Source organism: Grampus griseus, assembly GCF_964374135.1.
Source record: "Grampus griseus genome assembly, chromosome: 7".
NCBI lineage: Eukaryota > Metazoa > Chordata > Mammalia > Artiodactyla > Delphinidae > Grampus > Grampus griseus.
In genome coordinates, this window is record NC_139001.1 from 57,734,216 (window position 1) to 57,754,670 (window position 20,455).

The 20,455-nt window shown below is 37.2% G+C and overlaps 1 protein-coding gene across 1 annotated transcript in view; it reads left to right on the top strand.

Moving 5' to 3' along the window:
- The window catches only part of CHN1 (chimerin 1), a 176,570-nt gene that overhangs the window by 53,124 nt on the left and 102,991 nt on the right, over positions 1 to 20,455 (top strand). Inside the window, exons 4-5 of the mRNA XM_082658641.1 lie at positions 13,127 to 13,158; positions 15,476 to 15,589. Coding sequence (XP_082514767.1) covers positions 13,127 to 13,158; positions 15,476 to 15,589 — 146 coding nt within the window. The remainder of the gene's footprint in view (positions 1 to 13,126; positions 13,159 to 15,475; positions 15,590 to 20,455) is intronic.

The window sequence follows — 20,455 nt, forward strand, 5'->3', positions numbered from 1 at the left end:
AGTCGTGGTAACTTTCTTATGATATACTGTTGAAAAGAATTGCGTCTTCATTGTTTAAAAAAATGTTGAAATGGATTTTGTTATTGTGACATCTGGTTTAAAAAAACATTAAGTAACTCTGAAAGCACATAGTTAGTCACAAAGGAATGAATTTACAAAATTAGGCAGGGATTTCATGACATTACCTTTTATTTATTTTTGGCTGCATTGGGTCTTCGTTGCTGCGTACAGACTTTCTCTAGTTGCAGTGAGCGAGAGGCTACTCTTCATCGCGGTGTGCGGACTTCTCATTGTGGTGGCTTCTCTTGTTGCGAAGCACGGGCTCTAGGCACACAGGCTTCAGTAGTTTCAGCACGAGGGCTCAGTAGTTGTGGCATGCGGGCTCAGTAGTTGTGGCGCATGGGCTTAGTTGCTCCGAGGCATGTGGGATCATCCCGGACCAGTACTCAAACCCATGTCCCCTGCATTGGCAGGCAGATTCTTAACCACTGCGCCACCAGGGAAGTCCCGAGATTACCTCCCCCCCCCCCCCGCACCTACCTCCTTAACCACTCCTTCTCAGTCCTGGAAGGGCATCAGAATCACCTCTAGATCCTTTAAAAACATACATATGTTCAGGCCCCTTCTCAGACCTTTTGAAGTATGATCTTTGGTAACGGAGCTCAGAAATCTGTATGTATAGGAAGCCCACAAATGATTCTGACCTACAGAGATGTTAAGTCAGCACACTTTTCTTTAAAATCTTTGAAAAAAGAGGATACTTCGTGCATGCCCTGGTATGGAGTAATCTCCTGGAGGGAGACCTGGAGTACTCAGCCCTCCCACAGGTGAGTCATCACCAGCTAGGTACTGAGGCAGCACAGAGACCAGACTCCATTTGGCCCTTTACTCATCTTTGAAGATTCTACTGTGTTGCCCACTGCTGCTGAGACTGGTATATGTTTAGCACTGCAAATCTTTAGTTATGATATTGCAAAAAATAACATCTTGAAGATGTTTTGACAAATAAATTTGACTTTTGAGTTATTCCTGAGAGAGTTAAAAAGAAAGTTCCAAGGAGTTTTTGAGGAGAGATTGTTCAACTAAGCTTCTACATTGCTGATTTTGCTTTAGGTAGTTACTTGTGCTACTACTTTATCTGCTTATTAGCAAATTGAAGTTTTTCTTCTTCATTTATCCTTGTCTGCTAGAAATGCTTGTCATTTTCCACCCGTACAGGTTCTGATGACTTCACTTTACTCATCCTCTCAAATATTCATCTTTGAACTAAGATGAGCTCTTTATTCATGGGCATAAAGAGAGACGATTAGTAGAAATGGACTCGTGTTTTTCCATTACATTTCTTTTTTGTTTGTTTGTTTGCTTTTGCGGTACGCGGGCCTCTCACTGTTGTGGCCTCTCCCATTGCGGACCACAGGCTCCGGACGCGCAGGCTCAGTGTCCATGGCTCATGGGCCCAGCCGCTCCGCGGCATGTGGGATCCTCCCGGACCGGGACACGAACCCGTGTCCCATGCATCGGCAGGCGGACTCTCAACCACTGCGCCACCGGGGAAGCCCTCCATTACATTTCTTAATCATGTCTTAGTTCACTATGATGATCCACCATTTTCTCTGTTTCAGAGAACTGTCAAAATTGTCAACTATCATGTATTGAGGGCTATGATTTGTATAGGACAAGTTTAGAAGCTTGAATACCAATAGTTTGTCAAAGGTCCTGTTTCAGTAGAATCATAGGATGTTTTAAGAGACCATCCAGTCCAACATCTATACCGTATCTCTGAGATAGCTTTGTGCCTTCCGGGGGAATTAATGACTTCGTTGTAGCCATTCTGGCTTCAAAGAGCTCTAGCTGAAAGAAGGTTTGTTCTTCAGCTGTATTAAATGCTCTCTCTCTGAACCTTCTAGTTTCAATTCTAGTTTTGTCCTTGGACTTTTGCAGAATCAGTCAAATCCTTCCCCACATAACAACCTTAGGAAACTTAAACTTCAACCTTCAGAAACTTGACGCTGCAGCTAAATTTCTCTTCTCAAGCTACAAAATGAGTTACTCATAAGCATTGTTTTCCAGAATAGACATACCAATCACAACCAAATACGTTATTGAGAGAGTTGGCAAAGACCTGAATCATAATCACTTGTCTGAAACTGGGTCTTTTCCTGTTTCCTTTCCCCTCTTCTAGTGCCAGTTCATTTAATTCTGTTCTGTTCCTGGCCTCTTAGATAAACTTAACTTTACATTTTATTTTATTTGATAAGAATACTGGTGAAAGACAGCAGACTCTTCTAAGAGAGTTATTTAAAATAACTAGAAATTAATGTTTCTGAAGGACGCTTTAAGGTCCAAAAGCCATCTTTAGTAAATGAGTGCACAAAGGCATCCTGCCAAGCATTTGGGGAGATCCATAACTGTTGCAGTGCTTTAAAGCAATTCTGTGATTAGTATTACAGAAAGATAATCTATCATGAAACTACATCATTAAAATAATCTCTGCCTTATCTTGTTTCTGTATTAAAAGTTATCTGTGTTCACTTCAAGATGCTCTTAAATCAAAGATCTTTCTGAATCAAAAGGCTTTTGTAGGCAGTCTCGTCTCTAATTATAAAGTGTTTCATGTTACTAATTTTATTTTTAATTTTTTTTTTTATTTTAAACATTTTATCAAGAAGGCACTTTTTTTTAAAATACAGCAGGTCCTTATTAGTCATCAGTTTTATACACATCAGTGTATACATGTTAATCCCAATCTCCCAATTCATCCCACCCCCACCCCCCTGCCGCTTTCCCCCCTTGGTGTCCATACGTTTGTTCTCTATATCTGTGTCTCAATTTCTGCCCTGCCAACCGGTTCATCTGTACCATTTTTCTAGGTTCCGCATATATGCGTTAATATATGATATTTGTTTTTCTCTTTCTGACTTACTTCACTCTGTATGACAGTCTCTAGATCTATCCATGTCTCAACAAATGGCCCAATTTCATTCCTTTTTATGGCTGAGTAATATTCCATTGTATATATGTACCACATCTTCTTTATCCATTCATCTGTCGATGGGCATTTAGGTTGCTTCCATGTCCTGGCTGTTGTAAATAGTGCTGCAGTGACCATTGGGGTGCATGTGTCTTTTTGAATTATGGTTTTCTCTGGGTATATGCCCAGTAGTGGGATTGCTGGATCATATGATAATTCTATTTTTAGTTTTTTTTTTTAAGGAAACTCCATACTGTTCTCCATAGTGGCTGTATCAAATTACATTCCCACCAACAGTGCAAGAGGGTTCCCTTTTCTCCATACCCTCTCTAGCATTTGTTGTTTGTAGATTTTCTGATGATGCCCATTCTAACTGGTGTGAGGTGATACCTTATTGTAGTTTTGATTTGCATTTCTCTAATAATTAGTGATGTTGAGCAGCTTTTCATATGCTTCTTGGCCATCTGTATGTCTTTGGAGAAATGTCTATTTAGGTCTTCTGCCCATTTTTGGATTGAGTTGTTTGTTTTTTTTAATATTGAGCTACATAAGCTGTTTATGTATTTTGGAGATTAATCTTCTGTCCATTGATTCTTTTGCAAATATTTTCTCCCATTCTGAGGGTTGTCGTTTTGTCTTGTTTATGGTTTCCTTTGCTGTGCAAAAGCTTTGAAGTTTCATTAGGTCCCATTTGTTTATTTTTGTTTTTATTTCCATTACTCTAGGAGGTGGATCAAAACAGATCTTGCTGTGATTTATGTCAAAAGAGTGTTCTTCCTATGGTTTCCTCTAAGAGTTTTATAGTATCTGGTCTTACATTTAGGTCTCGATCCATTTTGAGTTTATTTTAGTGTATGTTGTTAGGGAGTGTTCTAATTTCATTCTTTTACATGTAGCTGTCCAGTTTTCCAAGCACCACTTATTGAAGAGGCTGTCTTTTCTCCATTGTATATCCTTGCCTCCTTTGTCATAGATTAGTTGACCATAGGTGTGTGGGTTTATCTCTGAGCTTTCTATCTTGTTCCATTGATCTATGTTTCTGTTTTTGTGCCAGTACCATATTATCTTGATTACTGTAGCTTTGTAGTATAGTCTGAAGTCAGGGAGTCTGATTCCTCCAGCCCTGTCTTTTTTCCCTCAAGACTGCTTTGGCTATTCGGGGTCTTTAGTGTCTCCGTACAAATTTTAAGATTTTTTGTTCTAGTTCTGTAAAAAATGCCATTGGTAATTTGATAGGGGTTGCATTGCATCTGTAGATTGTTTTGCGTAGTGTAGTCAGTTTCACAATATTGATTCTTCCAATCCAAGAACATGGTATATCTCTCCATCTGTTGGTATCATCTTTGATTTCTTTCATCAGTGTCTTATAGTTTTCTGCATACCGATCTTTTGTTTTCCTAGGTAGGTTTATTCCTAGGTATTTTATTCTTTTTGTTGCAATGGTAAATGGGAGTGTTTCCTTAATTTCTCTTTCAGATTTTTCATCATTAGTGTATAGGAATGCAAGAGATTTCTGTGCATTAATTTTGTATCCTGCAACTTTACCAAATTCATTGATTAGCTCTAGGAGTTTTCTGGTGGCATCTTTAAGATTCTCTAGGTATAGTATCATGTCATCTTCAAACAGTGACAGTTTTACTTTTTCTTTTCCAATTTTTATTCCTTTTATTTCTTTTTCTTCTCTGACTGCCGTGGCTATGATTTCCAAAACTATGTTGAATAATAGTGGTGAGAGTGTCCACATTAGTGGACAGAGTTTTTCACCATTGAGAATGATGTTTGCTGTGGGTTCGCCGTATATGGCCTTTAGTATGTTGAGGTAGGTTCCCTCTATGCCCACTTTCTGGAGAGTTTTTATCATAAATGGGTGTTGGATTTTGTCAAAAGCTTTTTCTGCATCTATTGAGATGATCATACGGTTTTTATTCTTCAGTTTGTAAATATCGTGTATCACATTGATTGACTTTGCGTATATTGAAGAATCCTTGCATCCGTGGGATAAATCCCACTTGATCATGGTGTATGATCCTTTTAATGTGTTGTTGGATTCTGTTTGCTAGTATTTTGTTGAGGATTTTTGCATCTATATTCATGAGTGATATTGGTCTGTAATTTTCTTTTTTGGTAGTGTCTTTGTCTGGTTTTGGTATCAGGGTGATGGTGGCCTCCTAGAATGAGTTTGTGAGTGCTCCTTCCTCTGCAATTTTTTGGAAGAGTTTGAGAAGGATGGGTGTTAGCTCTTCTCTAAATGTTTGATAGAATTCATCTGTGAAGCCATCTGGTCTTGGACTTTTGTTTGTTGGAAGATTTTTAATCACAGTTTCAATTTCATTACTCGTGATTGGTCTGTTCGTATTTTCTATTTCTTCCTGGTTCAGTCTTGGAAGCTTATGCCTTTCTAAGAATTTGTCCATTTCTTCCAGGTTGTCCATTTTATTGGCACAGAGTTGCTTGTAGTAGTCTCTTAAGATGCTTTATATTTCTGCGGTGTCTGTTGTAACTTCTCCTTTTTCATTTCTAATTTTATTGATTTGAGTCCTCTCGCTCTTTTTCTTAATGAGTCTGGCAAATGTTTTATCAATTTTGTTTATCTTCTCAAAGAACCAGCTTTTAGTTTTATTGATTTTTGCTATTGTTTTCTTTGTTTCTGTTTCATTTATTTGTGCTCTGATCTTTATGATTTCTTTCCTTCTGCTAACTTTGGGTTTTGTTTGTTTATCTTTCTCTAGTTCCTTTAGGTGTAAGGTTAGATTGTTTATTTGAGATTTTTCTTGTTTCTTGAGGTAGGCTTGTATAGCTATAAACTTGCCTCTTAGAACTGCTTTTTTTTTTTTTTTTACATCTTTATTGGAGTATAATTGCTTTACAATGGTGTGTTAGTTTCTGCTTTATAACAAAGTGAATCAGTTATACATATACATATGTTCCCATATCTCTTCCCTCTTGCGTCTCCCTCCCTCCCACCTTTCCTATCCCACCCTCGAACTGCTTTTGCTGCATCCCGTAGGTTTAGGATCGTCGTGTTTTCATTGTCATTTGTCTCTAGGTATTTTTTGATTTCCTCTTTGGTTTCTTCAGTGATCTCTTGATTATTTAGTAACGTATTGTTTAGCCTCCATGTGTTTGTGTCTTTTACGTTTTTTTCCCTTTAATTCATTTCTGATCTCATAGCGTTGTGGTCAGAAAGGATGCTTGATGTGATTGCAATTTTCTTAAATTTACTGAGGCTTGATTTGTGACCCAAGATATGACATATCCTGGAGAATGTTCCATGCGCACTTGAGAAGAAAGTGTAATCTGCTGTTTTTGGATGTAATGTCCTATAAATATCAATTAAATCTATCTGGTCTACTGTGTCGTTTAAAGTTTCTGTTTCCTTATTTATTTGCATTTTGGGTGATCTGTCCATTGGTGTAAGTGAGGTGTTAAAGTCCCCCACTATTATTGTTACTGTTGATTTCCTCTTTTATAGGTGTTAGCAGTTGCCTTATGTATTGAGGTGCTCCTATGTTGGGTGCATATATATTTATAATTGTTATATCTTCTTCTTGGATTGATCCCTTGATCATTATGCAGTGTCCTTCCTTGTCTCTTGTAACAGCCTTTATTTTTATTATTATTTTTTTGCAGTATACGGGCCTCTCACTGTTGTGGCCTCTCCCGTTGTGGAGCACAGGCTCCGGACACGCAGGCTCAGCGGTCAGGGCTTACGGGCCCAGCCGCTCCGTGGCATGTGGGATCTTCCCGGACCAGGGCACGAACCTGTGTCCCCTGCATCGGCAGGCGGACTCTCAACCACTGCGCCACCAGGGAAGCCCTTACAGTCTTTATTTTAAAGTTTATTTTATCTGATATGAGTATTGCTACTCCAGCTTTCTTTTGATTTCCATTTGCATGGAATATCTTTTTCCATCCCCGGACTTGCAGTCTGTATGTGTCCCTAGGTCTGAAGTGGGTCTCTTGTAGACAGCATATATATGGGTCTTGTTTTTGTATCCATTCAGCAAGCCTGTGTCTTTTGGTTGGAGCATTTAATCCATTCACGTTTAAGATAATTATTGATATGTATGTTCCTTTGACCGTTTTCTTAATTGTTTTGGGTTTGTTTTTGTAGGTTCTTTTCTTCTCTTGTGTTTCCCAGTTAGAGAAGTTCCTTTAGGATTTGTTGTAGAGCTGCTTTGGTGGTGCTGAATTTTCTTAGCTTTTGCTTGTCTGTAAAGCTTTTGATTTCTCCATCGAATCTAAATGAGATCCTTGCCAGGTAGAGTTATCTTGGTTGTAGCTTCTTCCCTTTCATCACTTTAAGTATATCATGCCAGTCCCTTCTGGCTTGTAGAGTTTCTGCTGACAAATCAGCTGTTAACCTTATGGGAGTTCCCTTGTATGTTCTTTGTCATTTTTCCCTTGCTGCTTTCAATAATTTTTCTTTGTCTTTAATTTTTGCCAATTTGATTACTATGTGTCTTAGCGTGTTTCTCCTTGGGTTTATCCTGTATGGGACTCTCTGTGCTTCCTGGACTTGGGTGGCTATTTCCTTTCCCATGTTAGGGAAGTTTTCGACTATAATCTCTTCAGATATTTTCTCGGGTCCTTTCTCTCTCTCTTCTTCTGGGACCCGTATAATGCGAATGTTGTTGCGTTTAATGTTGTCCCAGAGGTCTCTTAGGCTGTCTTCATTTCTTTTCATTCTTTTTTCTTTATTCTGTTCCACAGCAGTGAATTCCATCATTCTGTCTTCCAGGTCACTTATCAGTTCTTCTGCCTCAGTTATTCTGCTATTGATTCCTTCTAGTGTAGTTTTCATTTCAATTATTGTAATGTTCATCTCTGTTTGTTTGTTCTTTAATTCTTCTAGGTCTTTGTTAAACATTTCTTGCATCTCCTTGATCTTTGCCTCCATTCTTTTTCCGAGGTCCTGGATCATCTTCACTATCATTATTCTGATTTCTTTTTCTGGAAGGTTGCCTATCTCCACTTCATTTAGTTGTTTTTCTGGGGTTGTATCTTGTTCCTTCATCTGGTACATAGCCCTCTGCCTTTTCATCTTGTCTGTCTTTCTCTGAATGTGGTTTTTGTTCCACAGGCTGCAGGACTGTAGTTCTTCTTTCTTCTGCTGTCTGCCCTCTGGTGGATTAGGCTATCTAAGAGGCTTGTCACCTTTTATTTTTATTTAGGAATTTTTTGTTCTCCTCATTTCCCATTTTTTCTACCCATGATATGCTATCATAAAAGAAATGTTACCTACTAAATATAGAAAATTAGAGAAAGCAAAGCATATAATTCAGCACAAGTACTAATGTAAAATCATGTCTTACTTAGTCATATTGACTTCAACCAGTTTTAGTCTGAAAAAAGTTCATTGACTTATTATGCACTTTAAAAACTTAGAAATAAGCGTATTAATGTTTATATGCACATAGCATAGTTTTATTATTGCATATAACATTTAAATTCCCAGTTTGATGTATTTGTGATAATTTGTGATAATTTGTGATATCACAAATTTGTGATAATTTTTTGTGATAATTTGTGATAATTCATAATCATTATTTGTATGATTTCAATTGAATCAATTTCAAATTGGTTGTAAGGTGGTTATATTACTGACTAATCCTTTATTTTGATTATTAGTGTAATGCTGCACTGTCTGTGATTTTGAAAAGACTATTCCAAGTCAGTTCTTAAATAATGATATCTAAGACATCCAAATGCTGTAGTTGGGGAGGAGAAACTTCTCTACCCTCTTAAGTTTAGTGGCTGGGGCCTACAAATTAAACTTACAAAAGAGACATTAACAGGAGAAAAGATTTATTTCATGTGCATTTGGGTAAGGAGGGGCTCACAGCAGGTAAATAAAAGCCCCAAAGAGGCAGTTACACCCAGGGGCTTTTATGCCATTTTAATAAAGGGTGTTAAAGTGTGCACAAGAGACAAAGGAAAAGGGAGTCTAGGCTTCTGAGGGAGGTGGTAAATTGTGGGAAGGTGATTAGGAAATGTATAGTAAATAAGGGTTGTTTAGTAAGGGTTATTATGTAGATTCAAGTCTTCTTGGGTGTCTCTCAAGTCCTTCTGTTCTCCTCCTTCTGCTTTGGGAGAGGAGGACACCTTTACAAGGGGAAATTAAATCTATGCCCTACTTCTAGGCCGAAATGTGGAGGGCAGATTGCTCCTCCTGTGTTTGCTCTTTCTTAATTGCCTTCAGCTCAAAATAATTCTTATGCTAAAGAGGCATATCTTGGGGTGGCATATTCTGATCCCCTTCACTATCTAGATATGAGAAAAAAAGAATTATTTTAAATTTGAGTTTTGTTTGACATTCCCGTTATAAAAATGCAGAAAAGATATAATTGGTGTGTGAATTTTATTTTGGACTTACTGCTTATTGTAACAGTACTGTATTAATCAACAGTGTTTACTTAATTTCTTTTAATTCAAGATTCTTTTGCCTAAAGGAATATAATTATTCAGCAGTATAAGGCCAAAATCAATTATGTCATCAAGATGATTACTTAGGTAATCAGTGGAAACATATTGTGGACTAATGCAGGAGTATCAAATAAATAATCAGTATTTGTCTTGGGTTGTAACACTATTACTGAACCAAACTTGGGTCCACTCACCCACATAGCAAAGCCAACTTATTGACACTGGGTTGTGGTAAAGAGAAGTACAACGTTTATTGCATGGCTAAGCAAATAGAACGGGCACCTCATGGTCAAAAGAACCGAACTCGCTGATGGCTTTCAGGGAAAGGATTTTAAAGGCAGCATTTTGGGTGAGTGCTGCAGGGTGCATGGCTTTCTTCTGATTGGCTGGTGGTGAGGTCATGGGGTGATGTTTCAAGAATTTTAATCATCAACCCTCTGATTCCAGTCAGTCTAGGGTCTGCATGCTTGTGGTCAGCACATAGTCACCATCCTCCATCTGTGTATGGGTCTTAGTTCCTGCAGAACAACTCAAAAATATATGTCAGATTGTTGTGTATATCCTTTGAGGAGGAACTAGGACTCTATTGCTGAACTATGTTTGTTGACTGCTTTTCCTCTGCATTTCTTCACATCCCTAATTAGTAACTGTTTGAGTCTGTTCCTTGGAACTCAGGAAAGGGGAGACTGAAGCCTTTTTCTACAAACAAGAAATGGGGGTTATGGAGAAGCTGTTGTACCTGGGAGGGCCCTGCTCAGTTTCAACACCATTGGGCTGCCACACCACTTGGGACCACCACCAGCCCCTCAGCCTTCACTACTTGTCCGGGATTTTCATCAATGAGTAGAGTGTATTCAAGAACTTTCCTCTTTTTACCTCAGTCACATAGGCCTGATAAAGTATTTTACCTTCAACCACCTGCAAAGATCTCGTGATTTGACGGAAAGACCATGATCTCGTCTTCTCAAAATGTTGGGGGCCCCCATTCTAATGTGTCTGAGATTCCACTGTTAGGTTGTATGGAAGTTAATCTTGATTTCTGTTTTTTTAAAGGTGACGTTCTTTATTAAAAAATTTTTTTTACAGACACTACTAAAGTCCCTTTTTTGCTATTCCCTTGGGCCCCTCAGTTCAGTTGCCTCCCAGCTTCCTATAGGTACCATTTGAATTTGGTATATATTTTTCCAGATATCTCTCTATGCTATAAATATATATTATTGCATGTGCATGTGCTTTTCCTAAGTGGTGTTGTACTGTATTACTTATTTTATAGCTTATAACTATACTATTCAATAGTTTGTCTTGGTGACCTCTTCATGTTAGTTCCTGTAGTTCTACATCATTCCTTAAAACCATGCATGTTATTTATACTATAAAGCACTTTAGTTATTCCCCTATTGGTATATATTTACTTCCATTTTTAAAATGACTGAACAGTGCTTCAGTGAACATTCTTATATATGTTTTCATGTGTACATGTGCGAGTGTTCCTGTACGGTAAATACTGAGGGTTTGCACATTTTTAGTTTGAATAGACACTGCAAAATTGTTCTTCTGGATAACATTTCACCATATAATACTGTAGAACAGTAAATTAATTATTTAAGACCTAAACATTGAATTTTTTTCTCAAAAGCAAAAGTTTGCTTTCAAACAAAAGTAGATGCATGACCCTATTCTAATAAGCTCTGGACCTAAAAATAGAATAGCCATCCTCTGTAGCTATAGGGACCAGCTGGTATATTTTTAGTACACTGAGTTTTATGAGCAGAGAAATTATGCAATAAGACCAAATCAGGTGGAATTTACTTTGAGAATATAAATAACCTGACTACAACCTCAGCAGACAACAGAAGATTCCTGAAGGGTAAAGTATTATTTAAATATAACGTTCAGGAAGAGGTAAAATCGTCTCTCTCCTACAGAAATGAAGATGAACATGTGTTAAAACTGTATTTTCTCACCACAACAAGAGAGAAGCCCGTGAGCTGCAACGAAGACTCGACGCAGCCGCCCCCGCCATAAAAATGTATTTTCTCATGTGATATGAGGGAACCAGGCAGATGTTAATAATCAGTTCAAAGGGAAAAGTCAAAATAGCGTATATTTATAGGAATTCAAGGAATGTTGAGATGAATTGTAGTTAAAGACAAAACCTGTTTTTCCCCTGAAAAGGGGTAGGGAAGAAGTCAGTAAAACCACTACCACACAGGAAAAGTGTGTGTGTGTGTGTGTGTGTGTGTGTGTGTGTGTGTGTGTGTGTGTGTGTGTGTGTGTGTGTGTGTGTGTGTGTGTGTGTGTGAGTTACCTACGTCTTACAGAGTTCCAAAATAGCTCAAAGACAATGATCTGGGCTACATAAGCCAGCAGTGTATGCTATATATCATGCATTTCATTGAAATACAAAATTTATTTATTCAAGACGAATAAATATCTCAAGTTTGCTGAAGCAGTACCAGACCTTGATGACCTGTGGATAGGTAACCTAGACTTGGTAGTCAGGCTCTGTGTAGAGGTGAAGGGAAGACAGTCACTGAAAGGATAGACTTTGAGTTTAGCTTTGGGAACTGCCATATTTAACTAATTCAGATGAGTCAGTGTCAAATAGACAAAGGGTTTGGGCCCTTCTTGCTATTCCTGAATAAGAATCCCAGTTTTACCTTAGGCTCTACCAAGAAACCTTGAACAAGTTCTCTAACCTCTCTGATTCTCAGTTTTCTTCATCAATAAAATGAGAATGATAATACTATCTTAATGAGGATGCAGTAGAATAATTCATCTCGTTGTGAGGATTAAGTGATCTCCAAATGTAATTATAGCACAAACTCAATAAATGTAGTCCATGGTGTCACCCAGGTACCTCCTCGGGAAAGCTTATTCCATTCCCGTCAGGACCCAGTTTAAATGTCGTCTCAGAGAGGTCTTTCCTGACCATCCAACTTAAATACCTCGTTAGTCCTCACTTTTCTGTTACTCATTCTTATTTTCATTACAGCACTTATTTGTGTTCGTTTGTTTTATTTCTTTAAACTTATTTATTGTCTGTCATCATTAGAAAGTCTCAAAAGAGTAATGACTTTTTGTCATATTACAGGTAGGACAATGCTTATCACTTATTTGCCACTAAATAAATGTTTCTTGAATGAACAGGGCAAATATTTTAAGTCTACCCTAGTAAAAATTCCTTAGAATCTATTCTCCTGGACCTTTCTTTAGGTACAATGAGCACACCAGCCATGAAAAGCTAGGGGAGATAAACTGTGGTGAGGGAAGAGCTGATGGGAGAACAGAAGGGCAAGATTATATGGAGATGTTAACAGAATGGAGAATATGGTGTAACAGGAAGGGAGAGGATGGGAGAGAAAGCCACAATCTGTTCTGACACAATCGTGGCATTAAGTTTTTGGATGTTTCATTTTACCTTTTGGATAAAGTGATGTAAGTATTTTTTCAGATTCATAAAATCCTAGAAATGAAAGATAATTTAGTCTGACTCTTTTTACACACACAGTGTTTTATAGATAAGAAAAAGGTCTGAGAGATGAAGTGACCAGTCCAAATGGCACAGTCAATCTGCTGATAGGACTGGGACCCCAGACTCTGATTTTTCTAATCTTATTCTAATTCTTTTTCTTAATATATGCTTTAGTTTGTCACATATTCAGAATGTTGAGTTATGTTCTGAACATTTCCATTTTCACAAATGTCCTTTTTTCTCTTTCCCAATAGGTAGAAAATAGACCAAAGTATTACGGAAGAGAGTAAGTATGGATTATCAGAAAACATTTTGTAGATTGGAATGTATAAGAGAGACAGGTAAATGGATGCTTTTAGTAAAAAAATAAAAGCAAGAGGAAGGAGGTATTCAAGTTTGAATGAGTTAAATTATTTTTCTGATTGTAAATGTAATTGTTGTAGTTGGTGAAAATATAGAAAATAAAGATAAGTGTAGAGAAGAAAATAGCATGGGAAAATGTGTACGTGATAATGTTAAAAGGTGCAAGCCATATATGTAAATAAATAATGCTAGATGTATATATATGAGGAAAAGTATATATTTGATTGTATGTGTTTATTAAGCATATAGATACATATACATACATGTATGCATGTAGTAAGGTATGGTGGTTTATTCTACATTTATACGTTTATTTTCCAAATTTTCTGTAAGTAAATTCATGCTACCCAGAAATAACTAATGTTAACAGTTTGAAATTTTATCTTCTGAAGATCTATTTTCTTAATGGTTTTTACAAAATTGAGTTATTATACATATACTTTTTATAGCCTGACTTTTCCATTTAATATTAATAATGAGCATTTTTCTATTTTATGAAAAATGTAATAATTTTTAAAGTCCTTAATTCTTCTGATTATTTTTAAAAAATAGAAATATAACCCTTCGAGGAAAAGAATAAAAATCACCTATAATCCCATCATTCCCCAAATAAAATCATTTGTTTTTCATGGCTGAAGATCATATCAGATAAACAATAATGTATATAACAAATATTTTTAAATTATCTAAAATTCTGTTTAAGTTTCCAGGACTCTTATGAGTAGAACCTAGGTGCTTAGGAGTTGAGGGGAGCCACTGGTGTTCTTTATGGTTATACCATAATTTAGTCATTTCTCTGCTTTTGGCATATAGGTTGACTTTAAACGATAGTATTAAAAGTAACACCGTAAGAAATACCTTAGTGCATTAATCTTTTTCTGGGGCGGAAATTTTGGGTCAGCTGGTATGAATAGTTTTAAGAGTCTTTAAATACCATCATCAAGTTGTGTTCCAAAATTGATTTCCTTGAATGAGATTTTCTTCTGAATTAATTGGGTTTTTAGAAACAAGGAGATATTAAATTTTACTAACTTTATTAGTTGGTGTCATGTAAACTTAAAATAATATACCAATATACTAATCTAATATATGTGTTATTACCACAGATAGGTTACTGTCTTCTTACTCCTACAGAATCAGAGTGGACCTGATTTTGAAAGATTGAGGAATTTAAGGAGATAAGAAATTCTAGGAGCCCATTGTTAAACCTCCTTGTTCTAATTGTCATGATTTGAGCGTATGTACTACAAACTGCTTTAAGACTTAAATTGAGAAAGACCGAACCTTTCCCATGAGAAAAATTTCAAAAACTTGCCACTTGAGCCCTTGTAAAGTTCTTAAATTATTAAGGTGCTATTTCAGGGCCTTTTCAAAATATCATTCCAAATTCAAGGGACTGTTGGGTTTTTTGTACCTTTAAAAGCTACGGTCTCATGTGAGCAGTTGTTCAATGCAGTTTTCTTTGAGTTAATGAAAGGACATAATATTTGTGTAAGTTCTTTATAAACTGTACATCACCATACGAATATAAGGTGGTTTTATATTTTTAATATTAATCATTAGTTACCACGGCTGTTTTTTAATTTTTCAGTGTTTTATGTCAGAATGTTATAGGTTGACTCTACTGTGTTTGTATAAGGAGTGTGTTATTTTTGTTTACTCTTCTTCCTCCTTTTTTCTCTGTTAATCAAAAATAGGGTTTTAGCAGGGAGTGAAAGCAAGTATTACAGTTGTTTGCTTTTGGCTTGAGTATGCAGGGATGCAGATTCTGCACATTATTGAGCAATCATGCCAATTAAGGGCAACCCAGGGTACCTGGAAAATTGCCAACTTAGACTCGGAGCCAAAATTTTTGGAGCAATGCCACTGGTGTGAAGAAGGGAAGTGGGACACATTGCTGAGTGTTTTTTAGCATGTCCATATGGTCAGGCAGCTACATAAGAAGGGAATTGTCCTCTTGAGACAGGTGGTTGGTCTTCGGTAGATGGATGTGAATTCTGATTCCGTGATTGTTAAATGGATTGGAGAGCTACTTCGGTGCTGTTCTTGTCACCACAGAGAAGCTGGCCCCGGGCCAGGCCCAGAGAAACACAAGCATAGTTAAACCCAACTGCTCCCCTTCAATTTTATGGCAGTATTTTGTCTAGAAATCAACAAGAGAAGGTGGGAGGTTTTGTTTTATCTTGTTTTATTGAAAAAGGTGGAAAGCATGCAGTTTCTGAATTGACTTTGTTTCTTAGGTTTCATGGCATGATCTCCCGAGAAGCAGCAGACCAGCTCTTGAGTGTAGCTGAGGGGAGCTACCTCATTCGGGAGAGCCAGCGTCAGCCAGGAACCTACACTTTGGCTTTAAGGTTGGTCATGGACCTGTAATTATAACTGTGCCTCATTTAAAACCCTCTTAATAGAGGGCTTTCAATTTTAAAAGCATCCAGCATGTAATTGAATTGGTTCTTGTTTTCTTGGGACCTAATTACCATTTTAATAGCTTTGAGACTCTTAAAAAGTTCCTCATGAATGGTAGACTCAGTAATTAAGAACTGAAAAACTTCTAAGGCATTTTTATTGTAGCTGCTTTCTTCTATGTCATCTTACCCATTCCCTCCCATCTGTCCTGCTGTATCAGCTCCCATCTATTTCTTGAATAAGGAAAGGAACTAAAGAGAAAAGACCTTTGTAACTCGTAAAATTAAAGCCGATGTCATTTCTCTTGGGTTGGCTTTTGGTTCAAGCAGCTTTCCTTGGGAACTCCTGGCTCTTTCCTATCTACTGAACTTTGCCTAGCATTTTGGCTGTTCTTAGCTTACAACACAGTGGCCAGAAACAAGTATTTCCATTAACCCTGCAATAATAACAGAGCAATAATACAATAGCACGCTTATCCATTTGGCTAACCTCCTTCCAGGACTCTAACCTCATTTAATCTTCACAACGGGTCTAGGATGTGTGTACAATTTCTATCTCCACTTTACAGATAAGGAAACAGAGGACCTAGAGGTTGAGTAACTTGGCCAAGGTTATACATTTAATAATTCGTGTAGCTGGTATTTGAACCCAGACAATTTGGCTTCAGAGTCTATGCTCTTAATCACTCTACATTGCTGCCTCTCTAGAGTCTTGGAATAATTATCCATTGTCTTTGTTCATTCCTTCATTTGTTAATTCATGCATTCATTTACGCATTGTTTGGAAAAGATTTAAAAGTAGAAACTTTGAAGAAAGAGGTCAAAGAAATAACATTTCTTTTGGTAGCCACAGAGAGAGAAGAGAAAGGTAATATTATTGCTTAGGACTCTGATATGACCACGTCCAACTCCTTCTCCAATCACTTATGCCTAGGTGAGTGAGCAGGGACTGTTCTTACTCTCATCCACCAGATTTATTATTAATCTTTCTGGCAAAAGAATGGTATAATTTAGTATTTCTTCATGCTGAATTCTGAATCAATAGCATACTTGGACAATAGAGCTTGTTAACAGGAGTTCATGGAAATCTGCTTTTATGGAAAATTATAAAGTGTAAATCCCCCTTCAGTTACTTAATTATGTTGCTTTTTCGGGTTTAAATTTTGGTATGTAGGGGAAAAAATCTGGGCTGAGAATTTAAATACCTATTCATTTTGCCACTAAATGAACTAGACGACTAATTTGGAGCAAATCACAGGTATTCTTGAAGCCAGCTGCTTCATCTTTCTATTCCTAACATTTTATAATTCTAGGATTCTACAATTCCACATATCCAAATAGATGGTCATCTGAGTGTCTGGGGTAGATAAGCCTTGATGTACAGGCTAGTGGGCCAAAATAAGCAAGAAGGAGGTGGGGTGAAAGGAAACAAAGCAATCTGTATACTCTCTTCCTTTTCCCTTTGTTGCTGTCTCCCCACCTTCTTCTGAGATCACTGGAATTTTAACTCAGTTTCGCCTCATTGCAAAGTTCAGGTACTTTCTATTATACTACATCGCCTCATAATGTGGTCATCACGCTGTTTTTTACTGAATAGCACCAGCAAACGCCCTAGGGCCAAGGATTCAATGTGGAGAAAAGTAGCACCCAGATCTTCCAAATTCTTCCTCATTCCCACCCTCTCACCCTCTCTCATGCTACTCATGACTTTATAATCACTCACTGTCCACTTTGGCCCAGGAAATCCTAGAATTGGATTGAAGAATAGAGCAACATGGGATTGATGACAGTGCTTTTAATGTATAGGTCTGGGGTAACATGCAGCTTTCCTTTTGTTTTTGAAAATCATCATAAAGTTTTTACATGGAATAGAAATAGTGAGTAAAAGGGCTTGTAGTGGAGGTAGGGAATTTGTGAGTATGCGTGAGTAATTTACATGCTGAAATATGATTTTCTTTGTTTTAAACTAGATGTATGGTAGGGAAGTGTTAAACAGAATGTGAAATAGAAGTTGTATTGATATATCTCTTAATCTTATCTGATATTCCCCATTTCAACTAATGATTCTCCCAGTTAACATCAGTCTGTTTTTAACAGAATTCATGATCCACTGCGGTAGGGAGGCAGTTTGAATTTACAGCAATCATTGTTTATTATGCATTTGCTGTGTTAAACAAAGGCCCTCAAATTAGGAATAAGTCCTTGATTTCAAGTTGTTCCATAGTCACCTCAACCTCACAATATGTCCAAAACCGAACTCGATCAGTTTTCCTCCCAAATATGCTGAAACACCTGTATCGCTTTAATAGCTGGTGACACTGTTATTTAGCCAGTTCACAAGACCGAAAGCAAGACATCATTTTTCTTTTCTCTCAGTTCTGTTTTAAGATGTTTGTAGGCCTGGCCTTATTCATTTCGAGGCCTCCATCTTACACCATATCAAACACTATATCCCATATCAAATATATATATTTTGCTGTTAACTTCGTTTTTTTAAATATAAATTGCTTTTGAAATCTTTAGATTTCCTTTTATGTTTTGGAGTCACACCTTTTTATTCATATTTTATACCTTTTCATAGACTCTGGAAAGCCCAAGGTACTGTACCTATATTATCTAATGGTTAAAAGAACTTTTTCTTCTTGCTCATCTCACACAGCCAAGCCCAACAATCTTTTATTTCTTAAGTAATTTTCAAAATTTCCCCTTCTTGGGGCTTCCCTGGTGGCGCAGTGGTTGAGAGTCCGCCTGCCAATGCAGGGGACACAGGTTCGTGCCCTGGTCCGGGAAGATCCCACATGCCGCAGAGCGGCTGGGCCCGTGAGCCATGGCCGCTGAGCCTGCGCGTCCGGAGCCTGTGCTCCACAACAGGAGAGGCCACAACAGTGAGAGGCCCGCGTACCGCAACAACAACAACAACAAAAAATTTGCCCTTCTTTTCAATCAAGCCACCTCCTGGATTAGTTTCATGAGGAAGTTACCTGTATCCAGCCTTATCCCCTCTAATGTATCTTCCATGGTATCATGAGTGATCAATCTTAAAATCTGATGCAGTGATCAGCAAAGTCGTAATGTTGAGTAGGACACAAGGTTTCAAAGGCCACACCTCCCTCTGTCACTGGCATCTCCCCCATACCTGGGGAAGCCTAACCTTTACTGATGATCTTTGTGTATAATGTGAGGTATCAGTTCGGCAAGGATGTATTGTATATGTGGTGTCACAGTATCAATTGTTTGCAGTCAGCAAGGAGATTTTCATTGCATGGCATGGAAGGTCGTCTGTGGTTGACATCTCACTTTCTTCTTCACCATCATCTTCTCTTACACGCCATCTCAGCCTGAATTTCTGGCCAGGCCTTGTCCTGCTTTTCTGCCTTGCCCACGTGGACCCCTTGGTTCACAACAAATGATTGTTGCTCAAAGTCTTTTATACAATGAAACACTAGACAGACATCCACATAGTTGGAGTGTGCAGTTGAAGATAAGATGCTCTCCCAGGCACTAGATTATTCCTCATGAAGCATGAAGTGTTTCCTATGACTTCAGGGTTTTCTGTATGTTGATTTTGACAACACTTGTATTAGTTATAGTTTAATGAGGTATCATGGCAAGTAACCTAAAATAATTTAGCTGCAAGTAACCTAAAATAATTTAAGAAGTTTTGTAGAAAACATTTTTCTTTGTATGATTTTCATAGTTTTAGAACTAATTCTTTTTAAAAAAATTTTTATGTCGTTCTGTAATTTTTCTCACTAGAAGGAAAAATTGTTCAGTGTTGTACATATGGAGTGACAAGTGAAGAAGATAGGACTGTGCATGTTTTGTATTATCCTTTTTATTAAATGTTAAGTGTATACAAAAGAATAGTTATAAGAAATATAAAATTATTAAATATCATGATACTATAACTGTAGGTTTATTCATCATAAATTATTTCCTGAATTTTCCAAATTTTTTTTCCTCTGAGCTTCTCACTTCCTGACTTTCATCTCTCTGAACTTCAATTTGGACATTTTCTATTGACCTGTCTTCCAGTCCACTAGTCCTTTATTCTGCTCTTTTTGATCGGCTGTAAATCCATTCATTGAATTCCTAATTTCATATACTGTGTTATTTAGTTCCAGAATTTCCATTTACTTTTTTTTTTTTAAGATTCTAATCCTCTGATGAAATCGTTTCCTGCATTTTCTCCATCTTTTCCTATATATTCTTGAACTATAACCTATCAAAACAGTTGTTCACTATAAGTAACTGTTAGAATTACATAAGCACCCCATGAATTCTTGGAAATAGTGAAATAAGAAGGTGAAAAGACTAGTGGAGAGCTAGTGTAAGTGGTCATGTGAAATGACCTTTTAAATATTTGGTATCTGTTTTCTCATTGCCACCACTGTACCTGATAAGAATCTGGATCTTATCAGATAAAAATCTGGTTTTCTTTTCCTGTTTTAAAAGAAGGAAGAAGGTTGGAGTGAGGAGGGAAAATGGATACCAGTTACACAGTATAGCATCATCAAAAACAACAGCACATCATCCCAAAATATTTACTTTGTAACTATGAAAATAGGAATTTTCTTCACATGGTAGAAACCATAGCAAAATCAAATAAAAGAGAACCTGTTATAAAAGAGAACCCATACAGATTGAAAACATCAATAAGAAATAATATTACATATGATTTAGGAGCTTTTGTTGAGCTTTTGAATTCTGCCAGATATTATCCAGTGGGTCAAAAAGGAAGACATTTAAGCTGCCTCATAAAGGTAGAATATAGGTTTGCCAGGTAGAGGATAGGATGTGATTATAAAAAAACGA